Source organism: Monodon monoceros, unplaced genomic scaffold, assembly GCF_005190385.1.
Source record: "Monodon monoceros isolate NGI ecotype Baffin Bay Population unplaced genomic scaffold, NGI_Narwhal_1 Super_Scaffold_4, whole genome shotgun sequence".
NCBI lineage: Eukaryota > Metazoa > Chordata > Mammalia > Artiodactyla > Monodontidae > Monodon > Monodon monoceros.
This window is the reverse complement of record NW_021703781.1, coordinates 19388150-19402284: the sequence shown is the minus strand read 5'-3', so window position 1 is coordinate 19402284 and position 14135 is coordinate 19388150. Positions and strand designations below refer to the sequence as shown.

The 14135-nt window shown below is 40.9% G+C and overlaps 1 protein-coding gene across 3 annotated transcripts in view; it reads right to left on the bottom strand.

The window, feature by feature from the left end:
* Positions 1-14135, bottom strand: part of TET1 (tet methylcytosine dioxygenase 1) — a 124888-nt gene that overhangs the window by 88408 nt on the left and 22345 nt on the right. For 2 of the 3 annotated variants that reach the window (XM_029201204.1, XM_029201206.1), the window contains exon 2: positions 6994-7047. The exons of the other annotated variant lie outside the window; for it this stretch is intronic. In XM_029201204.1, the coding sequence (XP_029057037.1) occupies positions 6994-7047 (54 nt within the window). The remainder of the gene's footprint in view (positions 1-6993; positions 7048-14135) is intronic. 3 annotated transcript variants of the gene reach the window in all.

Here is a 14135-nt window from a genome sequence, read left to right as displayed (position 1 = left end):
ATATTGCTAAGAAAATACACATTTTCTTAAAGCCTCACTTAATATTTTTAGTAGGATAAATTATACCTTTAGATGTAATAACACCACTAATTGAGAAATTACTATATGTCAAGCTGTCCTAGGCAGTGTAACATGTATTAAATAATTCACTTAAGTCTATAACAATCTTATGATCCTATGAGTGTGTATTTCTGTATACTATATTTAAAATTAAGCACACAATATAATGCTTAAAATAAATAATTTAGTTACTTAAAAATAACTAAGTTGCTAAAATAAGTTTACTGTTTAACATCTGGTTCCCTAGAACCATGAAAAGAACCTATGCTTTAATCAAATTCATATATCATTAATTTTAAACATAGATAATAAAACTGTAACATTTCTTCCCTTAAAATTTTTAATGTGCAGAAAGTCCTGTTTTTAGTTCAAAAAATACTAAAACAGTATTTAAAACTATGAAGCATCAGAACAGGTTAAAGAATGACATTGTAATCTTCATTCTCTTGAATAGGCCACTGTGGTGGATAAATCTTGCCAGCACATCTTTTTTTTACCAAAGGTTTTTAAATGGTGTTTGATTGATTGATTGATTGATTGATTGAGGCTACGTTGGGTCTTCGTTGCTGTGCGTGGGCTTTCTCTAGTTGCAGCAAGCGGGGGCTACTCTTCGTTGCGGTGCATGGGCTTCTTACTGCAGTGGCTTCTCTTGTTGCAGAGCATGGGCTCTAGGCGCCCGGGCTTCAGTGGTTGTGGCACATTGGCTCAGTAGTTGTGACTCATGGGCTCTAGAGCGCAGGCTCAGTAGTTGTGGCACATGGGCTTAGCTGTGACACAGCATGTGGCATCTTCCCGACCCAGGGCTCGAACCCGTGTCCCCTGCATTGGCAGGTGGATTCTTAACCACTGCGCCACCAGGGAAGTTCCCTTGCCATCACATCTTTAAAAACATTATTTTTATGACACATTTTGAATATTGAAAGGCATTTCATTATAAAATTAATTATAACTTGAAAATGACTTAAGATACTAGTGAGGTTTTAACAAAAATTTAACAGTTCTTATTTGACTTTTTTTACCTATCTATTGATTTTTTTTTTTTTTTTTTGCGGTATGCTGGCCTTTCCCGCTGCGGCACACAGGCTCCGGACGCGCAGGCTCAGTGGCCATGGCTCACGGGCCCAGCCGCTCCGCAGCATGTGGGATCTTCCCGGACACGGGGCACGAACCCGTGTCCCCTGCATCGGCAGGCGGACTCTCAACCACTGCGCCCCCAGGGAAGCCCCAGGGAAGCCCCAGGGAAGCCCCTGTCTATTGAGATGATATTCTAGCCAATAGATGGAGAGCTATACAATAAGCAAGGCAGACCTCAGAAAACAGTATGAATCTAGCACTATCAAAGCACAAACACATTATCAGATGAGCATAAGGATTCAAGACACAAAGCATATGTTCTTTTCTAAGCTAGGAAAAACTCAACAGACTTTTTTTGTAGCCTGAATGAAATTTTCTTCAAGCCTATTCACCCCACTTGGCTTCTATTCACTGATTCTCTGTTTGGGATCATTCCTAGAAATTACAAAATGGACATGAATTTTGAATCACTGGAAATGTTCGTGTTCCGATGATAAATGAATGATTTGACTGTATGTGAGCTGACTTAGTGAGAACTCAGCCCTGAGTCTGAGTTCTCAGCCTGAACTCAGTCTCATCGTCCCTGGTCAAAATGCTATGTTACAATTTCTGGGTATGCAAAACAGAAGCCCCATGTGTGCCTTTGAGTGTGTGAATAACACTGATGGATAAGCACTAGTCTCTGATAGTTTTTGCCAGCTTATGACATGAGGAAAATAAGGACCATGTGTTGAATCATAAGGCTAAATTATTAAATTTTATATGACCACCCTATATTCTGAGATTATCTTCTTCCAATTTATATGTTTGTGGGGTGTTTTTTGTTGTTGTTATTGTTTTGTTTATAAAGCTGGTATCCCTTTGTGGATGCTCTCACCACTCTGAATCTCCCCTGCCTCGCCCCCCACCCCCACAACTGCCCCCATGGTCTATTATATTCAGAAGTCTGGGATTCTTTGCCTGGGACTATGTAAGACTATCAAGGGACTTCCCTGGCGGTCCAGTGGTTAAGACTCCATGCTTCCACTGCAGGGGGTGCAGTTTTGATCCCTGGTCAGGCAAATAAGATCCTCATGCCGCATAGTGCAGCCAAAAAAAAGACTATCAAATGGCTTTTCTCCCCCCTGAACAACCATCAAGCTCAGTATAGAATGTCACTAAAATTTGTAACATGTTGCCGCTATAAGTCATGGAATGTTACTTTATAACTAGAGTTAAGAAAAGTTTATCATTTTACCAATGATTTCTTTAACTAACTGAAACAAAGTTGTAGATAAGTGTGCACAGAAAAAAAATCTTTAGTAACTCTGTTACTTTCATTTCTTGTAGCTTAATGAGTTTTTAAGATAAACAGGGTAACTCAATTGTATCTAATTTGGTAGTTTTAAACCCTCACTAGTGTATGTAACAATTTACAAAAGAAGGGAATAGTTCTCAAAGATACCAAGTAAATTTCCCTAGGGGGTGTTTTCCCCTGTCTTGGCAAATTTTTTTTGTTTCTTTGTTTCCTTCAAAGTATATGCCACAATTTGTAATTTATTAATTTGTCTTTAATTTTTTTTGGCCTTTCCTCAGCAACATTTAATCTCCTTGAGGGCTGAAATCACTTTGGTCTTATACACCATTGTAGCCCAGCATTTAGTATGGGCTAAAAAAGTATTTATCGAATGTTAATAATACTGTTGTTCAAGAAACAACACATATTGAGCATTAACTGTGTGCCAGGCCATGAAGGTACTAAATATTTTGAATATCACTGTCATGTAAATCAAGACCACATATGAATGTGATTCATTTATGATTTGATTCTCCTTTTAAAACGTTTCTAAAAGACTTACCACTATAGCTACACGCCAGTGTCTTGTCCTTCTCTCCTAGTGAAATATGTCTTATTTACCCCATCCCACCCTGTCCCCCCCAACAATCACTCATTCTACTTTTATCAGCATCATCAAGGAAGGAAGGAAACAGTGATGAACAGAACTGCCGGCATAGAAGCTAGCAGGAAGATCACTTAGTTTTCTTTTTTTTTTTTTCATTTCTAAATCATTTGTAGACAGTGTCCTGGTTTAATATACACTGACATTTCTTTATATTTGTTCACCCAGTTCTTCCAAATAATACTTTGATGATATTTTATAATCAAATAGCTAGAAAATGTTCCTTACCAGATCAGAAATTACAGAATGTATAAATGCAGTTCCTTCTCAGGGATACCCACACTTTTTATTTTGACATGATTTTAGATTTTCAGGTAAGTTGCAAAAATAGTATAGAGTTCTTATAGAAACTTCACCCAACCCTGTCCAGTGTTACTTTCTTACATAATCATGATTCTGGTACCATTTTTGACCCTACCATACTGCCCCTGTGGTCAGTAGTGATGCTGAATATATGTTTGGTTTGCCCTTCAGGTCCCCACTCCATCTTCTACACCCTCTTACATGACACAGGAGGCGGAACAAGATATATTTCATCATCAGTAGGCTCCCTTTTTCCTTTTGGCTTCTGATTGGGATCAACCAATGAAAGCAGCAGGAAACTGGATGGCAGAGTATTTATTTCCATACCCACCTCCCCATGACTTTCACTTCAAGAAAGATCCCATTATCAAAGGCCACACAAAAGCCCCTGCCCCTTCAGGCCTAGGAATGGCAATATCTCTCTGCTGTCATTAGTCCCGGGATGCTTTGTCATCCCTAGATTTTTCTGAACCCTGCCCACACCTTTTAAACAATCCCTTTATTAAATTCTCCCCAGTACTCCCAACTGACTGCGTAATCTGATTTTCTCTTGGGACAGGGAGCGACAACCTAACTGAAGTGATATTACCTTAAAATTGACTTTCTCCCACCCCAAAACACAAAATAGTGATTATTTACATAAATGTTTCTACCAAGAGGAGCTCCAAACCATGCCACTCACAAGTACAAGTTCATGAATCAAGGCCTGAAATCATCTCATACCTTCACCTTATTCAACAGTCAAGCAAACAATTATAGCCCAGCTAACATGCTGCCATCTATGAAGACAGATCAACTCCAGTGATCAACAAGAGCGCCTGAGCAGGAACCTGGTCCTTCAGCCCCAGTGGGGGCAGGAGTTTGTGCTGAGCACCCCCACCCTCACCCCCATCATTTGGTGCCCATTCTGGCCATTAGAGTGCTTTGGACAGAAACTGTCATTTCAGCTCGAGGAAAACGCTCTCTGTAGTCTGGGATTTGAGATCACTATGTATAGTTTTAAACTTCGAATTGTAATAGAATGCATACAGGGTTTTGATATAGATAATAGATTGTTTAATATAGATAATAGATTGTTTAAAGATGAGAGGTGTGAGACACACCAGGCAATTTCAGCCCCACAACTGGATTCAGTATTTAGTTAGCAGGTTCAGAGTAGGATGAGACAAGCTTCAATTCTATTCCCAATTTCCTTAGTCAGACTCTTCATTTATCCAACTACCTCCCAATAGATGAAGATGAAAATGAGTCAGGATACCTATACGTAGCAGCCACCCTGACAAAGAGCAAGGGACCCAGGAGACGTGAAGACCTAAGAGGCCAGAGTCAAAGGAAGAAGAGTAGAACTCTGGCACAATGCCAAAAGCAAAGAAAGAATTATGAAAGGAAACCAAGGTGTAACCTGTAGATTCCCGTGACTGATCCCCTGGGTAGCAGCCAGCTGGAATGTTAAGTTCTCACCCATAAAATCCTAAATGCGAAGTTTTACTTTTCCTCCACCCTTCCTCCCAAAAGTTGGATTTAGTTTTCTTAACATCTCCTTTGGGGCTATATAATATTCTACACTTGCTCTAACTATATTTTACACATATCAAGCTAAAATCTGAAAGTATTTTAGCATTTCTCCTGTGGAGCAGAGAAACAAAGCTTTCTTTGAAAAGGAACAAAAAAAAATTATGCCCAACAGAAAATTAAAGAAAACATTTAAAAATGCCAACAGCAGAAAAAAAAATAATTTTTTTTCCTTTTAGAGCATTTCTCTACTGTTGTACAACAACTGATAACTATAGAGGAAGTGAGCAACAGTTTGGTTCTGCTTGCTGTGGCACCTGAATTTCAGCCATCCACAGGCACTTATTCCTTTTTAAAAGTCAGGGTCCATTGCCATGATTCAAAAAAGCAATACACAGTATATTTACTTCTGAAATTTATTTCAGGTGACAGGACACCCACAGACTAACAAAATAAACATAGAATTAAATAGTATTCCCAAAGTCCAATTCTACCCTGTAGGAAAGGCAGGTGATGATTTAGCTACCAAGATTAGTCCATGTTAGTTTGTCCATGCAGTCTCCATCCCTTTCTTCCATGCTGCTTTCCCACCCCACGCCACCCCCACACACACAAATTTGAGAGCCATTTATAACAGCAGGACTGAAACTATTTCTCACTTGAAGATTTTAAGACAAAACACCTGAGATGGATACACCCAACACAGGAAGTGTAAAAAGAGATTGAGAAATATACTTAGGGATTTTAATGATATTCTTCTATAATTGGGGGAGGGGAAAGGATTAAAAGGGGGCAGGTGGATCATTATGCAGGAGAAAAACAGAGAAGGGTTTAATTTACCTTGAAAATAACCAGTATTCTATTTGTCCAGGCCCAGTGAGAATTTGTGCCAAGCAATCTCACTCATTTCACAGCGCCTGGCACATTGATGACTGTGTGGTAAATATTAAATAAATACTTGTTGGTTGATGAAAAATATACATGGCAATGCTGTGTACACACAGGAAACAGAAACTTGAAGTGGTCAGACAAATTAGAAAGCAATGCAAGGTTTGGTTCTGCATGTCAATAGCATTTTCAAGGTACACAACTGGGGAAACAAATGAGATTTTAAAATGTGCTATATCCATAGTTCAAACATGTTGTTCCTCTATGAGTGCCAAAACTTTATTTGCAGAAGAAAAGCTAAGATTAAGGTAAGATATTTTCAATTATATATACACAATATAATTTTAAAGACCAGTCATTTTATTGTTTAATATGTCTTCTTGAATTAAAAATGTTGACTGCTCAGGATAGTTACATTCATAATAGCAATATGCCACTTGAAACCTTTAACACATAAGCACCTATTTGCTAAAGCTAGTCTTGAACTTTTAGTAATGTCATATGCTTTTAAATTAACCATTTTAAATACTATACAAAGCTCATAACACAGACTGCTAGCTTATAACTGAATTAGGTAACTACTAAATACTCATTAGGCAAACTACTGAAAATAAAGAAAACATACACATTCCTACAGCTCCATGAATGCCCAAATTAAAGATGATATAATGAGAATTTGGGATTAAGCAATTGTAATTTGGCTGTAAAACCTCAATGGCTTACACATTTTAAGCTGAACTAGAACCTCTAAGCACCTTTTCCTTTGGAAAAATCACACATTTTAAAATAGTGTCTAATGGAAGGTCCATTAAAATCACAATGGATCATAGCTGTCAACTTTAAATAGTGTCTTTCTCCTTAAGAGCTGAAGTTTACACACTGGTGCAACACCACAAATGCAGATGCTACAAATGGAGCTACAAAAAAAAGCCACAAATTTTATTCACAACACTTGCATATAAAGTTTTCTTTCTGCAGACTCGTGTGGAGTTGAAAATAAAGGATGCTAATATGCATATTATGCAACGTATCAAAAAAAAAGAGAGAGAGAGAGAGAAAGAGAAAGAAAACACTTTAGTTTGAGTGAAAATTCATTTATCTACTGAAAATCTGGGAGAATTTACATCTACTGTACTCCAAATTTACCCCTAAGTGACAGAAAAATACTATATGAAATGGAAAAATATTAAATATGAGTTAATCAATAGCTGATTACCTTTAAAACTTTGGGCTTCTTTTCCCTCTGGGGCCTCTTGTTTTCCTTTATAACCTAAAAAAAATCAAATTGCAAAATGAGCCTCCATATAAGAGAAAAAAAATTAGCTCCCACCTCCCCCCAAAAAAATTTTTGGCTATTCTCTATAAAACTACTTATACCATCTAAAATCATCAACATGTTTGCTAGACAGAACCTAAAGAGCTTATGTAAAATGTACACTTCAAAAGTCACTGAAAAAAAGCCTTGCATAAAGATGAAGTAGGGAAATACCCTTTTTTCCCCTTAAAGTCTGTCTTAATTAGCCTCTGCATTCTTCACAGCGAAGCCCACGAGGTAGCCATCTTGCTTGCTTCTGCAGAGGAAGCCTCTACAGTTGAACAGTTCTGCAAACTGCTTTTTGGTATTATTATCATGGTGTTTAAAGGCAGCCCTGGCCTGCCAGCACTGTAGACGTGCTGGGCATGCCTTTTGCAAAAACAGCCCCACAAAGAGTGCAGCCAATGGCAATGCAGAGCTTAGCAACTCCAAAGTGATCTTCTCTGCCTAGCCTTCCTAGACAAAGGATCTCCTGTGCGGCTCCGCTCTCACCACAGGACACAGGCAGCCACAAGCTGCGACATGGAGTTCGCTGCAGAGGATCTGGTCGCGCCGAAATCACAGGAGGCTTCAGCAAAAACAATGCACACAAATCCCCCAGGTCTCCACCATCGGATCGATGGCGGATTCTCCCTGATTAGTAACCTCTTGGCGGCTCCGAGGGCAGGTCTGCGCGGGGGGAGGGGTGCGCGGTCCTATCTTTAACGTACAGGAGATATAACTGAGCTGATGGGGGCATTTGGGCTTGCTGAAACTCTGGAAGGTATTGTGCATTTTTACTTTATAAGGCAAGGCTAAATATTGGCGATATTTAAGGCAGGGAGGTTATGTGAGGACAGTGTAGGCTCAGCTGTTGGGCTGCGTGTCTCATTCCTCGGGAACCACACCTCTCTGCAGCAGGCGCTTTGCCCAGAAACACAGCAATTTGATTTCTGTCAATAAATGTCCAATGATAAAGGCGGATTAAAAAATAATAATAAAGCCACTTAAAAGGGAAAGGACAGGATGAGGGCAAGGAGAGGTGGAGGAGTTTTCAAAATGCACTTGCCACTCTGAGTGGCTGGAGGTTTCAAAAAGATTTCTCTCTCTTGCTCTGGACATTTCTGATGACCTTCATTTCCCAAAGAAATCCATCCCTTCCAGAAGGCGGATTCATAACTTTGGGACAGAAGAAGCACCTCTGGCTCCTCTGCCTCCCAGGATCATCAACTGTCACTGAGCATCTCTCCGCAGAGCTGCCAAGCAAGTCCCCACGTGGAGCCTGTCTGTGCACGGGCTGATGGACAGACACAGCCACTTACTTCCCAGGGATTGGGAGCTGAGCCAGAGGTGGAACAAGCAACCAGCCACACTCAACACACCTGAACTGCCCCCATGCCCAGTGGGTGGTAAGCACTGGGAGAGCTGGGCACCACAGTTAGAACTTGCCAGACCCTGGGAATGACACAGCCAGAGGAGTTTAGCCCCTCCCTTCAGCTTCCTGGACATGGAACAGGGGCAGTAGACGAAGAACCAGGACAGCTGTTTGAGCTGGCAGGTCTCAAGGTCACTGCCAAAATGCAGTGCAGAGGCCAGTCACAGTCCCATCACAGCCACCTTGACAGCTGCACAGATCTTGGGAAGACAGCCTCAGCTCCATCTTCACAGGGCCAAAGTTTCAGCAGCACATTTGGGGGATTGGCAGGAGGGCCTCACTGGCTGCTCAGCCAAAGATTGGTTTTCCACTTGCAGTTGGATTCAGAACAGATTCCCACAACCAGAAATCGGGAACAGAGAGAGGGCCGGAAAGCCTGTATTTCATCACCCTTGATTCCTAGCCTTTCAGTCTGCCACAAAAGCACGCTTTTCTTGTTGGAATGGGAAGTCCAACATGCATTGTTTCCCCACTTTAAACTACCTCTCCCTCACCCACCCACTTTCAAAATTTTTAACAAATGTAAGCAGCAAGCAAAACCAGTGGATTTTGACCTAACCACGTCCACCACGGCAACTTTAAGCACACTGAGCCCACGCTAAGAAGCTCTCTGTGGGGAATGAAGCAACCGTGAAATGAATGGGTAGGAAAACAGGACCAAATACAAGATTTGAAAATGAGTGCTAAACCTTTTAACCCTACATTTCTTTCTCTTTGGAGATTTTTGTGTGTGTAGTAAAACATACATAACATAAAATTTTCCATTTTAACCATTTTAAAGTGTACAATTTAGTAGCATTAAGTATATCCACAATGTTGTGCAAGTATCACCACTTTACATTTCCAGAACTTTTTCATCATTCCAAACAGAAACTCTGTACTCATTAAACAGTAACTGCCCGCTCCCGTGCGAACTTCTGTTCTACTTTCCGAGTCTATAAATTTGCCTGCTCTAGGTACCTCATATAAGTAGTATCACACAATGTTTGTTCTTTTACGTCTGGCTTATTTCACTTAGCATGTTTTCAAGGTTCATCCATGTTGTAAGATGTATTAAGAATTTCATTCTTTTTTAAGGCTGAATAACAACATTTTGTTACCCATTCTTCTGTTGATACACTTTTGGGTCATTTCTCCCTTTTGACTATTGTGAATAATACTGCTATGAACATGGGTATACAGGTATCTACTTGAGTCCCTGCATTCAATTCATTTGAGTATATACCTGGGAGTAGAATTGCTGGGTCATATGACAACTCTGCTTAATTTTTTGAGGGACCACCAAACCATTTTCTGCAGCCAAACTATTTTTTACCATTTTACATTCCCATCAGCAATGCACACAAGGGTAGCCCTACATTTCTTAAAGTGTCTTCCATTTCAATTACAGGTTATGCCTCTCCCCTTGAATAGCCGAATAACATTTTTAAAAAGCATCAACATTTTCCCAGGTTGATTGCTCACAATTTAGTAAAATGGCCATGATATATTAAGATATAATTATAGGGGACTTCCCTGGCCGTTAAGTGGTTAAGACTCCGTGCTTCCAGTGCAGAGGATGCGGGTTCGATCCCTGGTTGGGGAACTATGATCCCATGTGCCGTGTGGCGAAAAAATAAAAAAGATATAATTATATATTTTAAATCATTTTATTACCTGTGTGATCCATATGTTTGCCTCAATAAAATAAAATCAGGATCAGAGTGTTAGGTCTACTGAATATCCACACTGGTGAGAGGTCCATTTTTTAAAGCCTCATGGACAGGCGTTTTCACTGTATGGGATACTCATGAAACCACACAACATCGCACTTGGCAACCTAAGCAAACATCGAAGGTCTATGTTTAGTGTTCTGTAAAATGAGTTAATAATAAAGCCAAAGCTCATCCCAGCTAAATGGGGGTTAATGGAAGTGACCAGAACTAACATTAACTCCAAATATCCAACTGATACTACACCATGAAGATCTATACTTGTTTGAACACAGAGTAGATTGGTAACATCAATTAGTTGTGACCATCTGTTCTAAATCCTATACCTAGCGATTTGTCCATCTCAGCTCAAGGCTTAGGTGACATGAACTTTGATGGAGAAAATAATCAGAAATTACTAGCAGAGAAAGTGGAGGTCGAGAGCCATTCCCATTATCCTTTTTTTTTTTTTTTTTTGCGGTATGCGGGCCTCTCACTGATGGGGCCTCTCCCTTTGCGGAGCACAGGCTCCGGACGCACAGGCCTAGCGGCCATGGCTCACGGGCCTATCCGCTCCACGGCATGTGGGATCTTCCCAGACCGGGGCACGAACCCGTGTTCCCTGCATCGGCAGGCGGACTCTCAACCACTGCGCCACCAGGGAAGCCCTCCATTATCTTATTATTTAGGGCAAAATGCATACAACTAGATCCAGTTGAATGAATGACAAGTTGAGAAACTAAGACACATTGCGTTGTAGTCCAACCTATTCAGAACTTATTTTTGTCATTTAAATCTATTTGTTTTTCCCTACAAGGAACCATTATTAAGTTGCATGAGTTACTTAATTTTGTAATAACTCAAGTGTATTAGGTTTTTTCAAATATTACAAAATGAGATCTCTTTTCTCTTAAAAGTAACATGATTACAGAGCTAAAAAAAGAACATCAGAGAAAATTTAGGTCATAGATAAACTGAGGCCCAAAGAGGTAAAATTACTTAACTCAGGTTACACAGCAAGTTAAAACCTGAACTTGAGCCTGAATCTAACCATTTACATTGCTCTCTCTATAATTCCTCTTCATTACTCAACAATAGAATTGGCAAATATCCCAAAATAACCTTAAAAGAACCATCTTCACACACAAAAAAAGGGACTTCCTTGGCGGTCCAGTGGTTAAGACTCCACGCTTCTACTGCAGGGGGCATGGGTTCAGTCCCTAGTCAGGAACTAAGATCCCACATGCCGTGTGATGCGGCCAAAAACAAAACAAAAACAAAAAACACTTCAAAACCACACCCTTAGTTATAAAAATATTGAATCACTATGTTGTACACCTGAAACTAATATAATCCTGTAAATCAACAATACTTCCCAAAAAAGCCCCTCACATGCATCGTTTTTAGGCTACAACAGCCGCTCAAGAAGATTAGTATTTTTTTCCTAATATTTGTTTATTTATTTATTTGGCTGCACGGGGTCCTACTTGCGGCACGTGGGCGTTGCGGCATGTGGGATCTTTAGTTGCGGCATGTGGGATCTAGTTCCCTGACCAGGGATGGAACCCGAGCCTGGAGCGAGGAATCTTAGCCACTGGACCAACAGGGAAGTCCAAAGATTAGTTGTTTTTTTTTTGCGGTACACGGGCCTCTCGCTGCAGCGGCCTCTCCCGTTACGGAGCACAGGCTCCGGACGCGCAGGCCCAGCGGCCATGGCTCACGGGCCCAGCCGCTCCGCGGCACGTGGCATCTTCCCGCACCGGGGCACGAACCCGCGTACCCTGCATTGGCAGGCAGACTCTCAACCACTGCGCCACCAGGGAAGCCGCAGTATTTTTTTAATTAATTAATTAATATATATTTTTGGCTGTGTTGGGTCTTCGTTGCTTCGTGTGGGCTTTCTCTAGTTGCAGCGAGCGGGGGCTACTCTTTGTTGCGGTGTGCAGGCTTCTCATTGCAGTGGCTTCTCTTGTTGCAGAGCACAGGCTCTAGGCACACAGGCTTCAGTAGTTGTGGCTCGCGGGCTCTAGAGCGCCAGCTCAGTAGTTGTGGCACACGGGTTTAGTTGCTCCGTGACATGTGGGATCTCGCTGGACCAGGGCTTGAACCCGTGCCCCCTTAATTGGCAGGCAGATTCTCAACCACTGCGCCACCAGGGAAGCCCTAGGTGTATTTTTTAAAAGATAATATTGTGTGCCCTCAGAGATAAATTTATGAATAATTTCAAAATCCTACTTCTCTTTCTAAACATAAGCAATTCTGCACCCACAAGAAACTAGACATACAAATACTGCCTAGGAGGAGTCTTCTTCTAAATTAATCTCGAGTTATTTACTATTCCTCAGAATTGATACCTGCGCAGCACAAAATCCTTCCAATATAAGCCACACTCTCGCCTCCCATGAAATCCTCCTATATGTCTCCTCTTATTTACTGTTGGAGACATAGCTTTTGCTGTGATACTTGGTTAAGATATTCCAAGTACCACCTTTTTGTAAACTTCCAATCAATACGAATAACAAAAAAAAAGGCGGTTCATACTTTAAGAATTCTAATGGAGATCTTAAAGTTAGTTTAATTTTATGTCATGTGAGACATAGGAACCTGAAAGGTTAACACAGGAGATCTTCTCAGTTTTTAATCGTGAGTGATTTGAGTCGATCCCCTGGCACAGCCTTTCCCTGGCTTCCCTCCCCCACTTCCTTCCCTGAGGCTTATCTGCAGTAATGCTTTTTCCCTCTAAGGGGCCTGGTCTACCAAGTATCCAACTCCATTCTCTCTAGCAGTCCTGCTTACTGCTGGTAAAAATAACTGCTCTTCAATAGCAAGAACTAAGGAACAAGTAAGCAAGCAGTGATCTTCAGCAGCTGCCAAGTGAGAACAGTTGACAATGAGGTGAACCATAGATAATGCCAGAGACTAAATGGGGCTAAAATATCACCTCTCCCCAATTTCTTTTCAACAATTCGTAGTACTAACTTGAAACTGACAAGTCTGCTCCCTCTATTACAGTCTAGATCCATAATTTGAACAGCGAAATCCAATAACAGCATCTATGGCTTTTTGTCAAAAACAAATCACAAAGGATGCTGCAATTTAGAAAATATTTCCCCTTTTGTGAATGATATATTGAATGCTTCTTATTATTCCTAGTCTGTCCTGTGTATTTTATAATTAATGTTATTCAAAGGAAGTTCTGTACCTTCGGGCTCCTTCTCTATGTTATTCATGCAAGACAGCTGACTCTAGAGAGCATTGTACCCTCAGTTTTTTGTGTTTTATTTATTTATTATTTATTATTTATTTTTGGCTGCATTGGGTCTTCGTTGCTGCCCGCAGGCTTTCTCTCATTGCGGCGAGTGGGGGCTACTCTTCGTTGTGGTGCGCAGGCGTCTCATTGTGGTGGCTTCTCTTGCTGCAGAGCATGGGCTCTAGGCGCGCGGGCTCAGTAGTTGTGGCTCCCAGGCTCTAGAGCGCAGGCTCAGTCACTGTGGTACACAGGCTTAGTTGCTCCGCGGCATGTGGGATCTTCCTGGACCAGGGCTCGAACCCGTGTCCCCTGCAATGGCAGGCAGATTCTTAACCACTGCGCCACCGGGGAAGTCCAATACCCTCAGTTTTTGATCTAATAGCAAAATCCTAAAACTGTCTTGTTTCACTGAGAAGCTCAAAGCATTTACACACATACAACTTCTTTCAGAGAAAGTTAGACCTAGGTGTCTCCTAAGTTTAGCAAAATCAAGCCAATTTATTAATTCATGTTTTTACAATGAAATTCCCACATTTAATAACCAAAAACTTAAAACAATAGTGTTGTTTTAAAAAAAGTGTTGGGCACTTTCAATATGCAGACATGGTGCTGGGCTCCCCACTCCCCACTGGACTGTACCATCTCAGGAGAGACAGAAACAGATAATTATTATGAAGTAGTATAGAAA